At 32.2% G+C, this 16,494-nt stretch overlaps 1 protein-coding gene across 1 annotated transcript in view; it reads left to right on the plus strand.

Annotated features, from left to right (window-relative positions):
• LOC127862758 (inactive pancreatic lipase-related protein 1-like) overlaps positions 1–13,217 on the plus strand; it is a 24,263-nt gene extending 11,046 nt beyond the window's left edge. The window contains exons 2-7 of the mRNA XM_052402012.1: positions 8,795–8,916; positions 9,817–9,996; positions 10,595–10,826; positions 11,103–11,219; positions 12,330–12,458; positions 12,809–13,217. Of these exons, the coding sequence (XP_052257972.1) occupies positions 8,795–8,916; positions 9,817–9,996; positions 10,595–10,826; positions 11,103–11,219; positions 12,330–12,458; positions 12,809–13,104 (1,076 nt within the window). The 3' untranslated portion in view covers positions 13,105–13,217. The remainder of the gene's footprint in view (positions 1–8,794; positions 8,917–9,816; positions 9,997–10,594; positions 10,827–11,102; positions 11,220–12,329; positions 12,459–12,808) is intronic.
• Positions 13,218–16,494: the final 3,277 nt, after the last annotated feature.

A 16,494-nucleotide genomic window follows, 5' to 3' on the forward strand; every position in this document is an offset into this window, starting at 1 on the left:
TAGCAATCTTACATTAAATGTACCTGAATAAATGATTAAGTAAAAGACTGTTAATCTTGATGTGCCTTTATTTGTTTTGCTTTTGATCAACTTGGTCCGGTTGTGTATATTTACTACGCCTTGTTAGTAATAAAAACACCTTTACATATGCGTTAAGTGTTGTTACGCATTTAGTTTTTATTTATGCTCATTTTAGAGGAAACATACTTTTTAAGTTCCTGTTATTAAAAAAGGATATTGAAATAACAAAAATTGACATTTTTAAACACAAATGTCTAAATTTTTGCAATAAAACCACGATCTTCAGTTAAAGAAAACATAAATAAAATCGTAATTTATTGTTTTGTCTGTATGTGAGACATTTACATTCATGATAAAATCATTTCATTAATTTAACAGTAAAAACATTTAAATTTAGTATTGTGGATAAACACTCAAAACTAATCACGTCGAATTTGTTTTTGCATATACGACAATAAACGCGGCGTTTCAAGATTACACTAACGCATGACTAGATTCTGCGATTCATCAGATATTTTATTCTTAAGGATCATTAAATTTTATCATCGGTATCTTTCGCATCATTTGCGCATCATTTGCGTAAACGCACAATTAGGACATAAAACCATGCATCCAAAACACTATCTTCGTTTAATTAGAGTTTTTACTTACGGTTCAATAAGGTAGTTACCGGTGTCTTTCGCATCATTTACATTATAACGAAAGTAAGAGAGTCACATTTCTGCCTGAAAGAATTGGCGTATTAACAGCGACCCAAACTATCACGCATCATCATCATAGGTTCTTATCGTTCTACCTACGGCAATTGTATTTGCTTCAGTGTTTAGATTTCGAATCTTCGTTTCATCCTAGGGCTTTTATGGTACCCGCGTGTACAAGGCGTTATATCACGACTTTTCTTCTTCATTGAAGTTATTAGCTTAGCTCGATTTCATAAGCGGACAGGTCAGCTCCTGACCAGAAAGATCCTTTGTTTTGGAGCTACGACGTTTCTTTATGAAATAAGACACATTTCCTCAAAGCACGACTTATTTGATACGATGCGTGCTTGATCGCCGTCCGTCGTCGAGTATCGTCCATCGTATGGTACCTGTTATGTATTAATTACTTTTAATTTCATCGCCATCTATATAACCAAGAGGATTTATGCTAAACTAACGAGAACGATCAATTACGAACCCTTAAGTTCCGACCCGTCGCATATGAAGGTCCCCGGAGCTTTAATAAGTTAAAACGTGAGAAATATAGACATCAAATTCAAACGCCCAGAAGGTAAATACTTAGAATGTCATATGTCATTGTGGTCTACGTTTTTATTGTTTAAGTCCAGTGCTTTTAAAACTGGCACACCGTGGCGGTCAAATCGTCTTTATCAACTTACAAAGCATAGTCCCCTTCCAAGTCAGTTCAAATCATGTCATTTGTGTAACAAAACAGTCACATCTATAGGTCAAATGTTAAACACATTCCAAAATAACCTTTGAAACGTCCAGGGATTTAATATTTGAACCCCTTACCTTTGCGGTTTATAAGAAGAAAAAATATGAAAAATAAATAACGAAAACTGCCAAGTTCCCCTTGCGGCAAATCATTTTAAATGGTGATATATTTTTTAACAAACTGTCTTGAAGATAAGGCAATACAAATACATTCTAAGGTGTTAACACGTTTTACTATAGACATATGAAAAAAACTGCCTTTACTAAGTACGGACGAAACTTAACGCACATGCATTAAACCCCGTTTTCCCAGAGCGAGGCTCATTTGCTTTCGTCAGATATAAGTTGCTTTTGTATATTTACAATTTGATGCGGTAAGCTGTTTGATTTACTTTATTTCGATTGTATTCAACTCTTAGAAATAGATTGATAGGGTTTAAACAATTTATATCACATATCGTTTTGCAAAAGGATGTTCACTTGGTGACTAAGTAACACTTGTTACAGTTCGTTCATGCGACTGAATTGAATGATTATTAATATCGAATATATTTCATAATTTTCTTAATTGCTACATCGACCAGTTTTGTTCTGCATCAGATACGTTATACCATTGTTATGTGAAACAATCTTAATTGTATGTCTAATACATGCTCGAGCGCACAGATACTACAGTAGAAAGGATTGTGAACCACTTAATCACATGCGTGTTCATTAAATGAAACATTATAGACTTAGTTTGCGTCAAATCAAAATAAAATACAAATGAATGGCTTTTTATTAACAGCAAACAATGCTCGTATAGTTTCTGTATGCGATACTTAAATGATAACATGTACTTTAATTCTAGTTAAACGTACGATAAAATATTAACTCGTAGAAGAACGCTCTTATTCTGGAAACACGATTTTATTCTGAATACCGTGTCGTTAAAGACGTACATTATTGCAGTCGTTTCTGTCAAATATTGTTATTGTCTTGTTAAAAGATTCTTCGACTCTGGTTTTCTTCTACTATGGTATGTTAGCAACTTTAAACTTTTCAATACAATAAAATGATAACTTTGTCAAGGACATGGTATTAAATATGAAAAGGAATTGTATGACTTTATATTTCCAGTATTGTTTAAGCAGTGTATTTCATATAATTTAACGCCCACATATATTGACGACTTGATAAAACTGGTGAAAAACAATAATTACAATTTAAGATTGGCTTAAGAAATATTTCCTCTTTGAGGCGCAAAATGAGTCTCACGCGTAGTAACATTTTTCTGTTTTCCTCTTATTCAAAAGTCAAATACTCCTCCATAAGTGTCGTAATGATTACTGTAGATTTAATTTCTGCAAACAAATATACATATTGCTTTTTCAAAATATTTATATAGCAAGGAGGTGCAGGCTATTCTTCATAACAGTTGTGTAATTTCATATCCTATTGTGAACAACACTGGTCATGAATATTGTTTTCTGTAATTATAATATTTGTGTATATCAGCCACTTCTATCAATCGTAATCTATTTCAAGAATAATGTATCACACGTTTTTAAAATCTGACTTTGTACAATAATGTACGCGGCTGTTTTTGTTAACTTTTTGTTATCGTTATTGGTCGCGTTAATTAAGATATAGTAAGTGTATAAGTGTGTGTGTGTGTGTGTGTATAGGTGTGTGCGTGCGCGCGTGTGTGTGTGCGTGCGTGCGTTAGAGTGTGTGCATATGGGAAAATGTAATCAACAATACATTTATATTCTTAAATACTTTCTGTTTATAAATATTTGTTCCTTGAAACCATTTCAATATAAGAAGAGAAATTAATGGTATAAGAGAAGTCATATAATATACTTGCTTTTTATGACACTTCTATTACACTGTTGCAGTACTCTTATGTCCGTCAATGTCTACATGTTTGCATTATACTGTAGAAATGCATTATACATACCATAGTTGTTTGAAGGCCTAATTGAAAATAAGATTGCCATTGTTAAACTGTTTGCATGACTTTGAATCAATGTGTTGTCTTTATGAGTTACCTTCGGAAAATAAAGAGATTATTATTATTATTATTATTATTATTACTATTATTATTATTATTATTATTATTATTATTATTATTATTACTATTATTATTATTATTATTATTATCCTCTTTTTCTGTATATTCAGCCATAAGGTCTTCTCAGCCACTTAAGAGTAACTTGACATTTTTTACTAAATGATAACATTTTTTTATTATATAAGACATTAAAATAAATAATGTATGTATCAACAACACATAGAGGCTAATAAATTAAGATATCAAGTTCTTCCATACTAACACGAACATTCTAGGCGGGAACCCTTGCAACCCTGCTTTGTTCATATCTTCCTATCAATATGTTGTGTCATCATCTTATTAGAAAACATTAAATGTTCCTAATAAATTTTAAATAAATCACTGAAGTGATATTGTTATTAACAAACATACTCATTAAAAGCGAATATTTTCAAAATTATTTGAATTGTATAGTACCTGTGTACTATTTGCCTTGAAATTTTCAGACCATCGACGTTTTTTTTAACTAAAAATACCATTTCTGTGATAGAGGTTTCTAAATAAAAGATAAAATAAGTAATTCAAATTATATTAGATTGTTGTCAGAATTTTCAAAATTAGTGTGTGGCCGAGCTAAAGGAATTGATGGAACTATGGGAAATAGGGATAAACTGAACAATGATATTTCTTTCAACATTGTATGCACTCAAGTTGAGCATTGAGGCGTATTTTTAAGCAGTTATAGACAGTGTTCCGCGCCAAAGCAAGGACATATTCCTTGACAATTATTTGTGTATTGGTTAATAACAATTTTTGGGTAGAATATATGAGGAAAACAAGAGAATATATAGGAAAATATGTCTGCTGGAATTTTCTGAGTGGTTACATTAATTACTGATCGTCGATTTCAGAAAAAAACAAAACGTCGCAGTTTCCGCAAAACACGAAAATTGCGCCCAAAGAATTGATGTTAATGACTTTTACTAGTTAATAAATGTATTATTTTGATTCTCATTTAATAAATTAATGATTTCAACGCTGATAACTGCAGATTTGTGTGACGTCACGAGTTGACTCCCTTATTGGTTCATGATAATATTACTTCTTTTCAAGCAGGAAGTTAGCATGGAACAATGTTTAATTAATGAAATGTTTGAGACAAGAGAATCAAAAATGCAGTTGATCATCTGTGTAATGGGGCGTGGCAAATGGACACCAGGTCAAATGTTGCAAACAATCTCTCTAGAGGACCAAAATAATATACCACATACCGCATATCAAAGCTTTGTGCTTTGTGTTTTGTATGTTGTTAAGCGATGTAATTTAATTTAAAAGATTTAAATTCTCACATTAACAAAGAGAGCCTATTTTCACCCCAAAAGATGATGTAAACAAATATTTCACCTCTGACTTGGCATTTAGAGAAGATTTTTCAACTATGTATGTCTATATCAATTAAGTGACATTTGATCATGTTCAATCTTGAAACCTGGGATAAAAACTTGAACATTCTCTTTAGTGGAACACTAACTGATGTCATCTACCAAATATCAAACCTGTAGACATTGTGGTTTCACAGAAGGATTTTAAAAGTATTATGCTAAATAAGTCTATAAAAATCATGTGATAAGTTCGCTGTGGCCAATGTTGTAAACATGGATAAATATTAACATAGAAACAACTTTTCCTACTACCAATATCGCCTTTTACCGTTTTTAGCTCACATGATAAATCGTAGAGATTATGTCTTCTTTCTTTTAAATGTTCCCCATCGAAGTATCTTAATAAACGGTTGTCAGAATAAAAGCCAGTTTCATACGTATAGAGCAACGGTGACATTACAGTTTTGTTTACATACAAGAGCTCATGCCATATCAGCCTGATTTTCGCCACTATGCCCGAATTGCCCGAGTCATGGTTTGCTTTGAGTTTATGCTGATTTTTTCAAGTTTATTATAACATCCACAATCTCGGTAACTTAAGGTTTTCGCTCAATAACCGTCGTTTCATCTCGGTAACTTAAGGTTTTCGCTCAATAACCGTCGTTTATACAAATAAACATACCCGGCGGTAACATAATCATGTAAATAACTGCGGTATTGACCAGTCGCCAAATTATCGATCGCTCCGCCCACATAGTCACGTGGTCTAGTGATTAGAAAACTCCGACAAGCAGATCGCAATTATAGCGCATCACGTGAGTGAAATACTATACTTGTAACGATGTATCATGCTCATTTTATTAAAACCGCACACTAAACTAAACTGCTTTGTACAACTTTAATACAATGATAAATGCTTTAGACAGAAATGGCGTAATCAAAATAAATGAATTAACTATCAGAAACGTTTCTGATACATATTATAGGAAGTTGATGAAAAATCAGTGGTAAAAATGAGCATTTATTTCATATTGATTTTGAACTTGTATTAAACCGTCTGCCAGTGAATACGGTTGCTATTCATATATAATTTTTAAAATATTTTTATTAAATGCATATAACACATCCATATCATGATGGGTTTTTTGTTTATTAAAAATGTTTAGATCTTTGTTTTATTGTGTTATTTTTAAAAAGATACAGATTTTTTTAATTTAGGTATAAATTAAATTTTGATTGTAACCATAATATAATACAGGCCTAATTTCGTGGTTTCATTAACATTTCACTATCGAAAAATGAAATTTTGGTATTACGTTGCTGTTCACGAACATTCGAATTGAATACATTTAGCATATTATGCATTTGTTTATTTATAGCAAGATGGCCCTTATATGTTAATTGCAATTTTCACATTTCTCCCCGTATCAATATATGTTGTATCAAAAATGTTGTTGTTGTTGTTGTATTAAAAGCAATACATTTTACATTTGAAGTCGCTTTAAGCTAGCTAAGCCGCGTTGAAATCACCTTTTTGTTGTTTTTACTTTAGTTAAAACCATATTTAAGTTAACAATTTATAATGATTTCCATTGTTTATGATCCACAGAAAATAAATATATAATTGGAAATCATTTAAGTAATTAAATACATGTAGTTCTTTTCTTGTGTACAGTACCTAACAATGCCTTAATGTTCATTCATTCTGAGATCCACGCAACATACTGTCATTTATTAATCATCGACAATTACGCTGAGATTAATAAGCACGTGTGGCAATTATTATGTTGCCCAAACTGCTTAATAATATTGTGCATCAAACGGTATAACACGTTTTATAGAACACACAACTGGTGTGGTTACACTATTTATTGTGTTTGTTTTCTCAATTCTTGTTCATATGTTCAAGAAATAAAGATAAAATAATAACCTTTTATAAAGTATGTATAGCACCTACAATTTTGAAAAATAATCGAACAGTAATGATTATGCATTTGATATAAAATCTGTGTAAACTCTTAAAATTACGTCCATTCCATATGTACGATACGCTTTGTTTGTCGGACAAAATGGCGAGCAGATAAGCGTTGCTGAGGGTGTGTGAAAAATCGATATCTGATTGGCTGATCGAAGAATGTGGGCGGAGCGATCGATACTTTGGCGACTGGTCAATTTAAGGTATTGCGGTTTATATTAACGATCACTTTTGCAAACGCGGCAGTCAGGAACGTACGAGATGAGGATAACAATAGGCTTATGTGTTCTTGGGCTTTGCACAGGGGCATTTGGTATTAATTTAAGAGAAGTTTTTGTCTTTTTATTGGTAGTTTTTAATAATAATTATGCTAAATTGTTCAGAGTAGTGATTTGTCGAATGCTAAAACGATGATGATGGTGGTGACGATAATGGCGATGATGATTAATAAATATTAAAATAATCATCATCATCATCATTATAATCAGTATTATCATTTGAAATAATAATAATAATAATAATAATTATTATTATTATTATTATTATTATTATTATTATTATTATCATTATTATTATTATTATTACAATTATAATTATTATTATTATTATTATTATTATTATTATTATTATTACTATTATTACTATTATTATTATTATTATTATTATTATTATTATTATTATTATTATAAATATTATTATTATTGTTTTATTATGATAAAACGGAATTATATGCAATTAAACTGAATGTTTTTCATAAATGCAGGTTTCTCGCTGAGAATAAATTTCTTTCGCCACCTATCGTCCCTAGTTAAAAAATAATGTATTACCGGTATCTCCAAAATATGGACCATTTTTAGCCATTCTATAATCTATGTATACAATTCATACACTTAGTTTCTAGTTGTATTTTATTGAATTTAAGGCAAACAAACGTAAAGTTGTATCATGAATATTTCTTTAATTATACATGCCAATAACTCAAGCAACACACATACATATATATCTGTAATAATATTAGTTTATTTATTTGCTAACCATGGACTGACCAGGCAGAGCTGCTATAAGTAGCATGGAAATATAGTATAATCAAAACATACACGCTAACTTAAGTACCTGATAATGTATGAATATCAGAACAATACTTACAAACTAGTTGCAAGTAAAAGAATTAGTAAAAGAATAGTAATACATTAAGTAAAACAATGTCACCAACTTATATAAAAAGTTAGATGCATACAAAGTGATGTTATCTTTGGAAATACAGCTGAACAAATGATAAATGTAATATATTCCATTCACTGCATGTATGAAACAATAATAAGAAAACATTACAATATGTTTAAAACACAATCGCATAAGTAATATAGTGTATTATAAAACATAAATCATGCTGGTTTTGTATACGGGTAAGAAACATGGATCATGTTACAACAGGTAACGGACAGTTTATTATTTTGCAATAAGGAAGACATTGTATAGATACATTCATTAAACAAGCTAGTAAATGTTACTTTTTAGAGTTGTTGTGTCTTACTTCAAACGATCATAACACAGTGGTCTAGTGACAGGGTTATTTTTCTTGCTTGCCGTAGTTATTTTAGTTACTAGTAATATCGAGGCATTTATTGACATGCATACTAACTTGCATATTTCATCAACATGGTTATCGCTTGCACATTGTTCATTTAACTTCTCCTTGATAATATTTGCACATCACATCGTAATGCTCTTTTCCCAAACGAAGGCCGAGCAGCAGAAACAGGAATCATACCAAAATGGCGACAGAAACGTTTTAAATTGAAGGAATAATAATAATACTTTTACTATTATCATTATTTTTATTATTATTATTATTATTGTTATTATTATTATTATTATTATTATTATTATTATTATTATTATTATTAACCTTTTATAATAAGCATATGGCCTCATATTCCAGGTTGTTGGGGGTCACTTACAAAGGAGGTTTGTTACAAAGCTGACGGAATCGGGTGCTTCAGCAACGCCAAACCATATGACAACGCCAATTGTAAACTTCCAGAGTCGCCAAATGCTATTCAGGTAAAGAACTTGCTCAAAATAAGTAGTTTTATGAAGACGCTCCGTTCTAGCGACGGTAAAATTCTGTGAAACTGCGTTCATTAATTTCAACCTATAAATACACGTCGTTTCATTTAAGAATAATAGTATATTGAATCTACAACACGTCATTAAGGATATTATACAAAAGTCTTAGATATTTGTTAAAGTGATATTATGGGCATTTTTCAGTATTGCATTTAGCTGAAATGAATTAACAGGTCAAAACAGTTAGTTAAAATGTGGTTACTGTCCAATTATCTACAACTCATCTTGCGACCAGTTGTTTATAAAAATTATTTTAAAGTCGATATTCTTACGTGACTCACCCAGTCCTCTAAGCCGAAATGATCAGTAAAACAAAATTGTGTCTTTGTGTCGTATGAACGAAACTGCACTAAAACTAAATTTAGGTTCACATCGTACATGCATGATCAGTTGTCAAACGAAAGTACGGTTGATATTCAAATGCATTATTTTTCTCTTTCCGGGATATTGTTTTAGTATGTTGATGCTGCATTAACAAATATAAGTGTATTTGAAGTGAAAACACCAAAAATAAACAACGGTTGCGATAGACACCTATAAACTGCTAGAAACCCATAATGTCACTTAAAATGAGCCTCACTACAATGTTGTGCATAATATTGATTCATTAATCCAATAGTACCCAAGTAATTCACAACATGCATTTACATTTTTAAAATACACTATTAACACCTGTGGAAGAAATGTGGACGACACGATATTTAATATTATACCATGTTTCAAAGAGTGATACACGTTTGCCCTTTCAACAGTGTTTAATTCAAGTTACATGCACGTTAGAGTTTTCTATAACTTCCATCGGACTGGTATATGGCATTCTCGTGTCATTTTAAGGTCAAGTTCCTGCTGTACACCCGTGCGAACTCCCTGTCGCCAGAGATCGTGACTAACAAAAACCTCTCCATCCAGGCGTCGAATTTCTCCAGCACCAGAAAGACTAAGTTCATCATCCACGGCTACACTGATAAACACGGTCCATGGATGATCAAAATGGCACAGGCTATAATCGAAAGGGTAAAATCTCAATAGCAAGAACGTGGGCTGATTGTTTCAACTGGCCTAGAGTGGAATATCGACTGATAAATTTGCTTTTTTGATTTGACTTGTTTTCTATTTTAGCTTCATTTCCTGTATTACATTAATAATATAGAGACCATTTAAAGCAAAACGAACTATGTTTGTATTGAAAATGGTCTAAATTTAATAGACAGGCGAAATATCAGTGTTAGAAAAGGGTTTAAGTTGTATCGTGTTTTGTAAAAAATGAATGTTTTTTCCACCCTGTCTTCAAAAGTCGACATTGTTAAATGTGAATGTGCTCAAAGGAACAGAATCAAGGACTGTGCGAATGATCTTATAAATGCAGCCTGGGAAGATACCCAGTTTTCAAGATGCATGTTTTATTATTGTACTTAAATGTAGAATACTAATTAACTTCGACATTACTCAGAAAAAGATTTGAATCGTGAGAAAGTCTTGCGTGTTTTCCATTATTCTGCACACAACTTGCCCCCTTCCTTGTTTACTGTATCATTTCAATAGTGTATGTTTTTGCTATCGTTGTTAATTAAGTTCGAGGAGATATTTGAAAGTTTTCGCATTTAATACGCAGGAAGACGCAAATGTGTTTGCAGTGGATTGGTCGAAAGGAGCTGACAACTTCCATTACCTGCAGGCGGCGGCGAATACCAGGGTCGTCGGGGCTCTGATTGCGCAATTTATAACACAACTTCGCACCACTACGCAGGCGCAATATGGCGACTTCCATTTGATTGGTCACAGTCTTGGTGCCCATATTTGCGGTTACGCCGGTGAAAGGATTTCCAGAATCGGTCGAATAACCGGTCTGTGTGCTTAGTACATATATCGAATGTTATTGTCCTTTATTTAATATGGTCTATTTAGAAAGTGTAATTCTTCTTAATGCCCACTTAACGCGCCTCTTAAAGCGTTTTTTTTTTAATTATCCTTTAACATGTAACTTTGAGTGGCCTTATTCGATGTTCTATTGTTAATATTTAATTGTATATTTTATTAAATAATCTCTTGACTGTGTTGCCCTTATTTATCGGTACAACGAGTGACCCTAGCTTTAAATATTGCCAATATACTCGCTGCAGGCCTTGATCCGGCCGGTCCCCAGTTCGAGAAAACAGACCCCAAGGTTCGTCTGGACCCTACAGATGCTTTGTTTGTCGACGCCATTCATACGAACGCCGACTTACTCCTTCAACTCGGTAGGTAAAGAAACGCAATAGTGATGTAATTTATTCAAAAGACTCCGAACACAAGTAAAGCATTAAAGTTTTCAATAAAAAAAGATGTCGATCTATAACAATATTGGTATTCATTATTATTATTATTATTATTATTATTATTATTATTATTATTATTATTATTATTATTATTATTATTATTATTATTATTATTATTATTATTATTATTATTATAATTATTATTATTATCATTATTATTATTTGATTATTATTATTATTATTATTATTATTATTATTATTATTATTATTATAGAGCACAGAATTCTTATGGTGATCATAATTCGTGCGTCTATTGTCTTGTCTCGTCTTGCGACAATATTTACGTTGTTAACACTCTTAAGTTTATTGTTCGATCTATATGTAACGTGGTCAGACATTTTGTCCGAATGATATATTGTCCGATTTCGAAACTGGGTTTTATGAGGTCAACAATAAGGTCACTTTGTTAATTTAAAAAAACGCTTGACACTCTAGAAGACAATTTATAGTGTAATCTTCGTGAAATTGGTAAAGACATTTTTGCTAATTTTGCGTCGATTAAGCATTATAATGGTTCCGATTATTCGAAAACCATGTCTCTATGGGAAAGGGGCGTTTTGCTCGTATGACTTTAGTGAAACATTGTTCACAATAAAGAAGTCAAACTTTAAGCTAAATCTTCGTGAAACATGAACAGGACATTTGTTTAATAGCTTGGTTATGTTTCAATTCAAAATGATTCTTGTTTGTCATAAATCATGGACGCCAGGGATGGGGGAGGGGGGCAGTTATCCTCGTTAAACTTGGTGGGAAAAGTTGTTCAAGTGGTATCTCGACCGAATTCGAAAATTATTCCGGTCTGTAATATTTCTGTAATATTTCCGGGCAATATTTCGTCCATGGCTATAGTAAATCATTGTGAACGGTATATTTGCCACATATATTGTCCGGGTGAGCGCCTCAGGAGCCCTGGTCCTCTTGTTAATCTTAGCGCAACACTACATCGCAACTATAAAATGTTGTTAATAAACCAATAAACACGGCTTTATAAAAAGTGTCTCATATAAAAATGACTGATACATCTGCGTTCAGGTTTCGGGATCGGGATCGAGCAGCCAGTAGGTCATGTGGACTACTACCCTAACGGCGGAGAAAATCAGCCGGGCTGTCCCAGCGAGTTAGGGCAACATTGGTTCAACCTTAAAACAGGGGGCATTGAAGGTAAAGACTTCAGTTTCTTAGCCTTTCTTATTCTCTTTTTCACCTTATGACTATTGAGCATGTGAAGAGAGTGATACGACACATAATTGACATGAATTGAATAAATTTTAATATTACAGCTGATGGTTTTTCGTCACATTTATAGTTTATAATGTTCAAACTGCAACATATTGTTGATTCAACACAGGCGTGTAATTGACAGTATGTTATTATCCATAATGTACATTAAAGCAGCCTGTTTAGTTTTTTAACTTATATTGCATTGGCTGTCACCGCCTATATGCAGACAAGTCATCTTTTAAGATAACTTTTCATGATTAAGTAATTATTTTTGTCTTACTTTACTTTAGCGTTGACCGGCGGTGTTGCTTGCAGTCACATGCGCGTCCTTGAGTTATTCATCGAGTCCATCAACTCCAACTGCGACTTCCGGGCGCAACCGTGCAGCAGCCGCGCTGACTTCCAGGCCGGCAGGTGTAACACGTGCGGTGCTGGATGTGCAAACATGGGCTACAACTCCAACAGCCAGCAACCCCCTAACGGAACCTACTACCTTTCCACCAATGGCAAAAGTCCTTACTGCAAAGGCTGTATGGCGAAATTAGCGAGGTCCTTGCTTCCATGGCTAAATGACTCTTCTTGCTAATTGCTTGTTTTCCTTACTGCCAATCTTGAATTACGAAATTACCGAACACCTTCATGACAACGCTAAAGAAGAATTCTCTCGAGTTGCTGATTTTCGAACGTAGAATATGATGTCCTTGTAATATAAGTTTCACTAAAGTATACTCCCTGTATTTTTGTATTTGTATTTTTGTTGATATTTGGAAACTTTGTTTGTATGGTAAAATAATTAGAAGACGGCGATTATAAATCAAATAATTATAATAATAATAATATTAATTAGAAGAAGAAGAAAAATTAGTTTAATAAAGTATAATAACATAATAATAATAATAGTAATAGTAATAATAATAATAATAATAATTATTATTATTATTATTATTATTATTATTATAATAATAATAACAATAATAATAATAATAATAAAATAATGATAATAATAATAATTAAAATAATAATAATAAGAAGAAGAAGAAGACGAAGAAGAAAAAGAAGAAGAAGAAAAAGAAGAAAATAAATAATAATGACCAAAATAATAATAATAATAATTTTTATTATAATTATTATTTTAATAATTACATGATGACGATGATGATGATGATGATGATGATGATGATGATGATGATGATGATGATGATGAGGAGGAGGAGGAGGATGAATGTGAGGATGGTGAGGATGGTGGTGATGATGATGATGATGATGATGATGATGATGATGATGATGATGATGATGATGATGATGATGATGATGATGATGATGATGATGATGATGATGATGATGATGATAACAACAAATAAAAACACAAAACGTTGTAGAAAAATCCAGTTAGCTATATGGGCAAGTGTCTGCATATGTATCACTTCCTGATAACGATGAACACTTACAGCAGGGCGTTTGAGAAACCCTTGATGTATGGTAAAATCCTAGTGAAATAAGGCAGTTTTAATACAAAAAAGTAATATTTGACCGCATTGTCTGACATTGACCTTGACCCTAGATATCTGAGTCTTACCTTTAACATACAGCGAGATCACAGCCGTACATCACGAGTGTCACCTCATTTTTGAGATGCATTAAAAAACGAGTCAAAGCAACTTACGAGTTGGCGCTAAGGACCGAATATGTTTAATATGCACGGAGAATAGTAAGTTTTATAGGGTTTTTTTTCAACATATTTCGTATTATTAAAAAAGAAATCGGACAGTTTATTGCGATTAGGCGAATATTAATTAATCTACAAAAGTAAAGAAGCATGCGATAACAACCTATTTGGAAAAGTAATTTACTTTATAGGCTGTGGAATGGTGGAGGTTTTTAAGCAGATCGATGTGTTTTGCTTTTGTGACGAGCATTTTTCTACCCATTTGCATAGCTACCGACATTGCACGATGGTTTTCAATATACGCAAATTGCTGCATTCACAAACACATTTACTTGTCGATCATATGAATAATTTTGAATTATTCCAAAAGAGATGAAGCCAATGCAAAGGAGGAGGCGCTAAAACATTAAGAGGCGTCAATTTACATTTTGAAGTATATTTATGTAAGGGTTTCTACACATTATGATTTCCAGGACATATATTTGTACGGAGCCAACTGTGTTTAAATAAAATTAACGCGTAATTGAATACGCATGTATATGAGCACATTTTGTGACAACATGGGAACTATTTCATGGTTTATTAATTTTTCACGTTTAAGAAATTCAGTTATATCCACAAATATCTTTTGAATACAAGTTCGCCGAAGGGCCGATTTCTAGCACGTTGCATTATAACTCGTCTGATATATTATAACACGACAACATGTGTTAAAGCATAAATGTTCACATAACCGGTAATCATATATGACCTCAATGATTCCATAAAGGACATATTTTTCGTTAACTCCGTTTATAACAATAAAATGCAGAGAAAAAGTCTGGAAAACTTAAACTGCTTGATTTCTTCCAACAATTAGAGCGCATTATAAATTCGCGTGAAAATTGCTTTCCGAACTCTTTTGGTTGAGTTTTAGGTCTTTTCTCTTAATTTCATCAGTATAAAATAAAATCGCAAACTTTATAGTAATTAACAAAATAATTATAAAGAAACATGTGTTGCAAAGAAATCAGAAATCTTTCAATCTCTGTAATTAAATATTCGATTGGACTTAAAAAATGAGGCTAATAAAATAATGTTACCTATAAAGTATAAAATATGTTGGGTAAACAATCTGATTTATGAATGTTTATGAATTCAAAACTTATGTTGTTCCTAAATTATTTAAAAAATTACATATTTTTGTTTTACAGAACGCGTGTATATTCTGTATAGATTTGATTTAAGGCATTTACGTTTAACAATAAAACTAAAATGATATCAAAAGGAACATTTGTCTATAAAAGTTAAGTCATGTGATTATATAATTGTAATCCGCTTGTAAAATCATATTTATCGAGCATTTGCGCCACCTCCTGTTGTTAGTGACATCTTATTAGCATTGCCTTTACATCTTTTTGCATAATGCAAAATTATCTATTCATCGGCAAGAAGCCAATGTGTTTGTTAATGCAGCCTCCGTTGTATGTAGAAAGCAATCGGTTGATGTCGTTAGGGATTTGATTGGATGGAAATAACGTCGTCACACATGCGCAAAACTTCTATTTGCTTTTAAATACTCTATGTTTGTCTTATAGATGTCCTTACGTTTCCAAATGGGTTGTGATTGTATGCCCAATATAGTTGTAATCGCACAACTCTCTCCGGGTTTTTAAATTAAACGATATACAATGTATGTATAAAAAAAGGAAACAAACTCACCATGTAGTATTCTCAATATAATTTAAAAACATACGGTCCTAAACGCCGCCTTGGAAGTTGCATTGGCTTATTTATTATTGCATCTCAAACAAGAGGTGGCTCAACGGAATAACGGCCATGCAGGGGAGAACAATTGTAATAGCAGTACACTTTGATGCATATTTACATCTATTATGAAAATTGAATTGAAATTGTGATATTTGGCCTCAATGTTTGACATTGACCATGCCTATGTGACAATGTATATTTCATGTTACCCAGATGATCGAGAACAACTGTGATAAGCTGTATAACTGTTTTTGGAGATACACATCAAGACAGAAAAAAACTCCTATATAAAAGGGGACTTTTCAATTTGAAAAAAATCCATTACGCCGTTTTCTACAAATGTTTTGCGTTGAAATGTGACGTGCATCATCCTCTTATCCATATATACACTCATACCAAGTTTCAATTAAAACTGCCAAAGAGGATCCCGCATGTTGCTCCAGGAACAAACATGTGTTTTTTAATGTTAAAAAGGACTATGATTCCGTTATTTGGAAAAAAGGATTGCTACAGCGTTTGACATGCATCTTCTTCTTATACATATACACACGCATAACTAAG

The sequence above is a fragment of the Dreissena polymorpha genome, chromosome 16 (assembly GCF_020536995.1).
Source record: "Dreissena polymorpha isolate Duluth1 chromosome 16, UMN_Dpol_1.0, whole genome shotgun sequence".
NCBI classification, from domain to species: Eukaryota; Metazoa; Mollusca; class Bivalvia; order Myida; family Dreissenidae; genus Dreissena; species Dreissena polymorpha.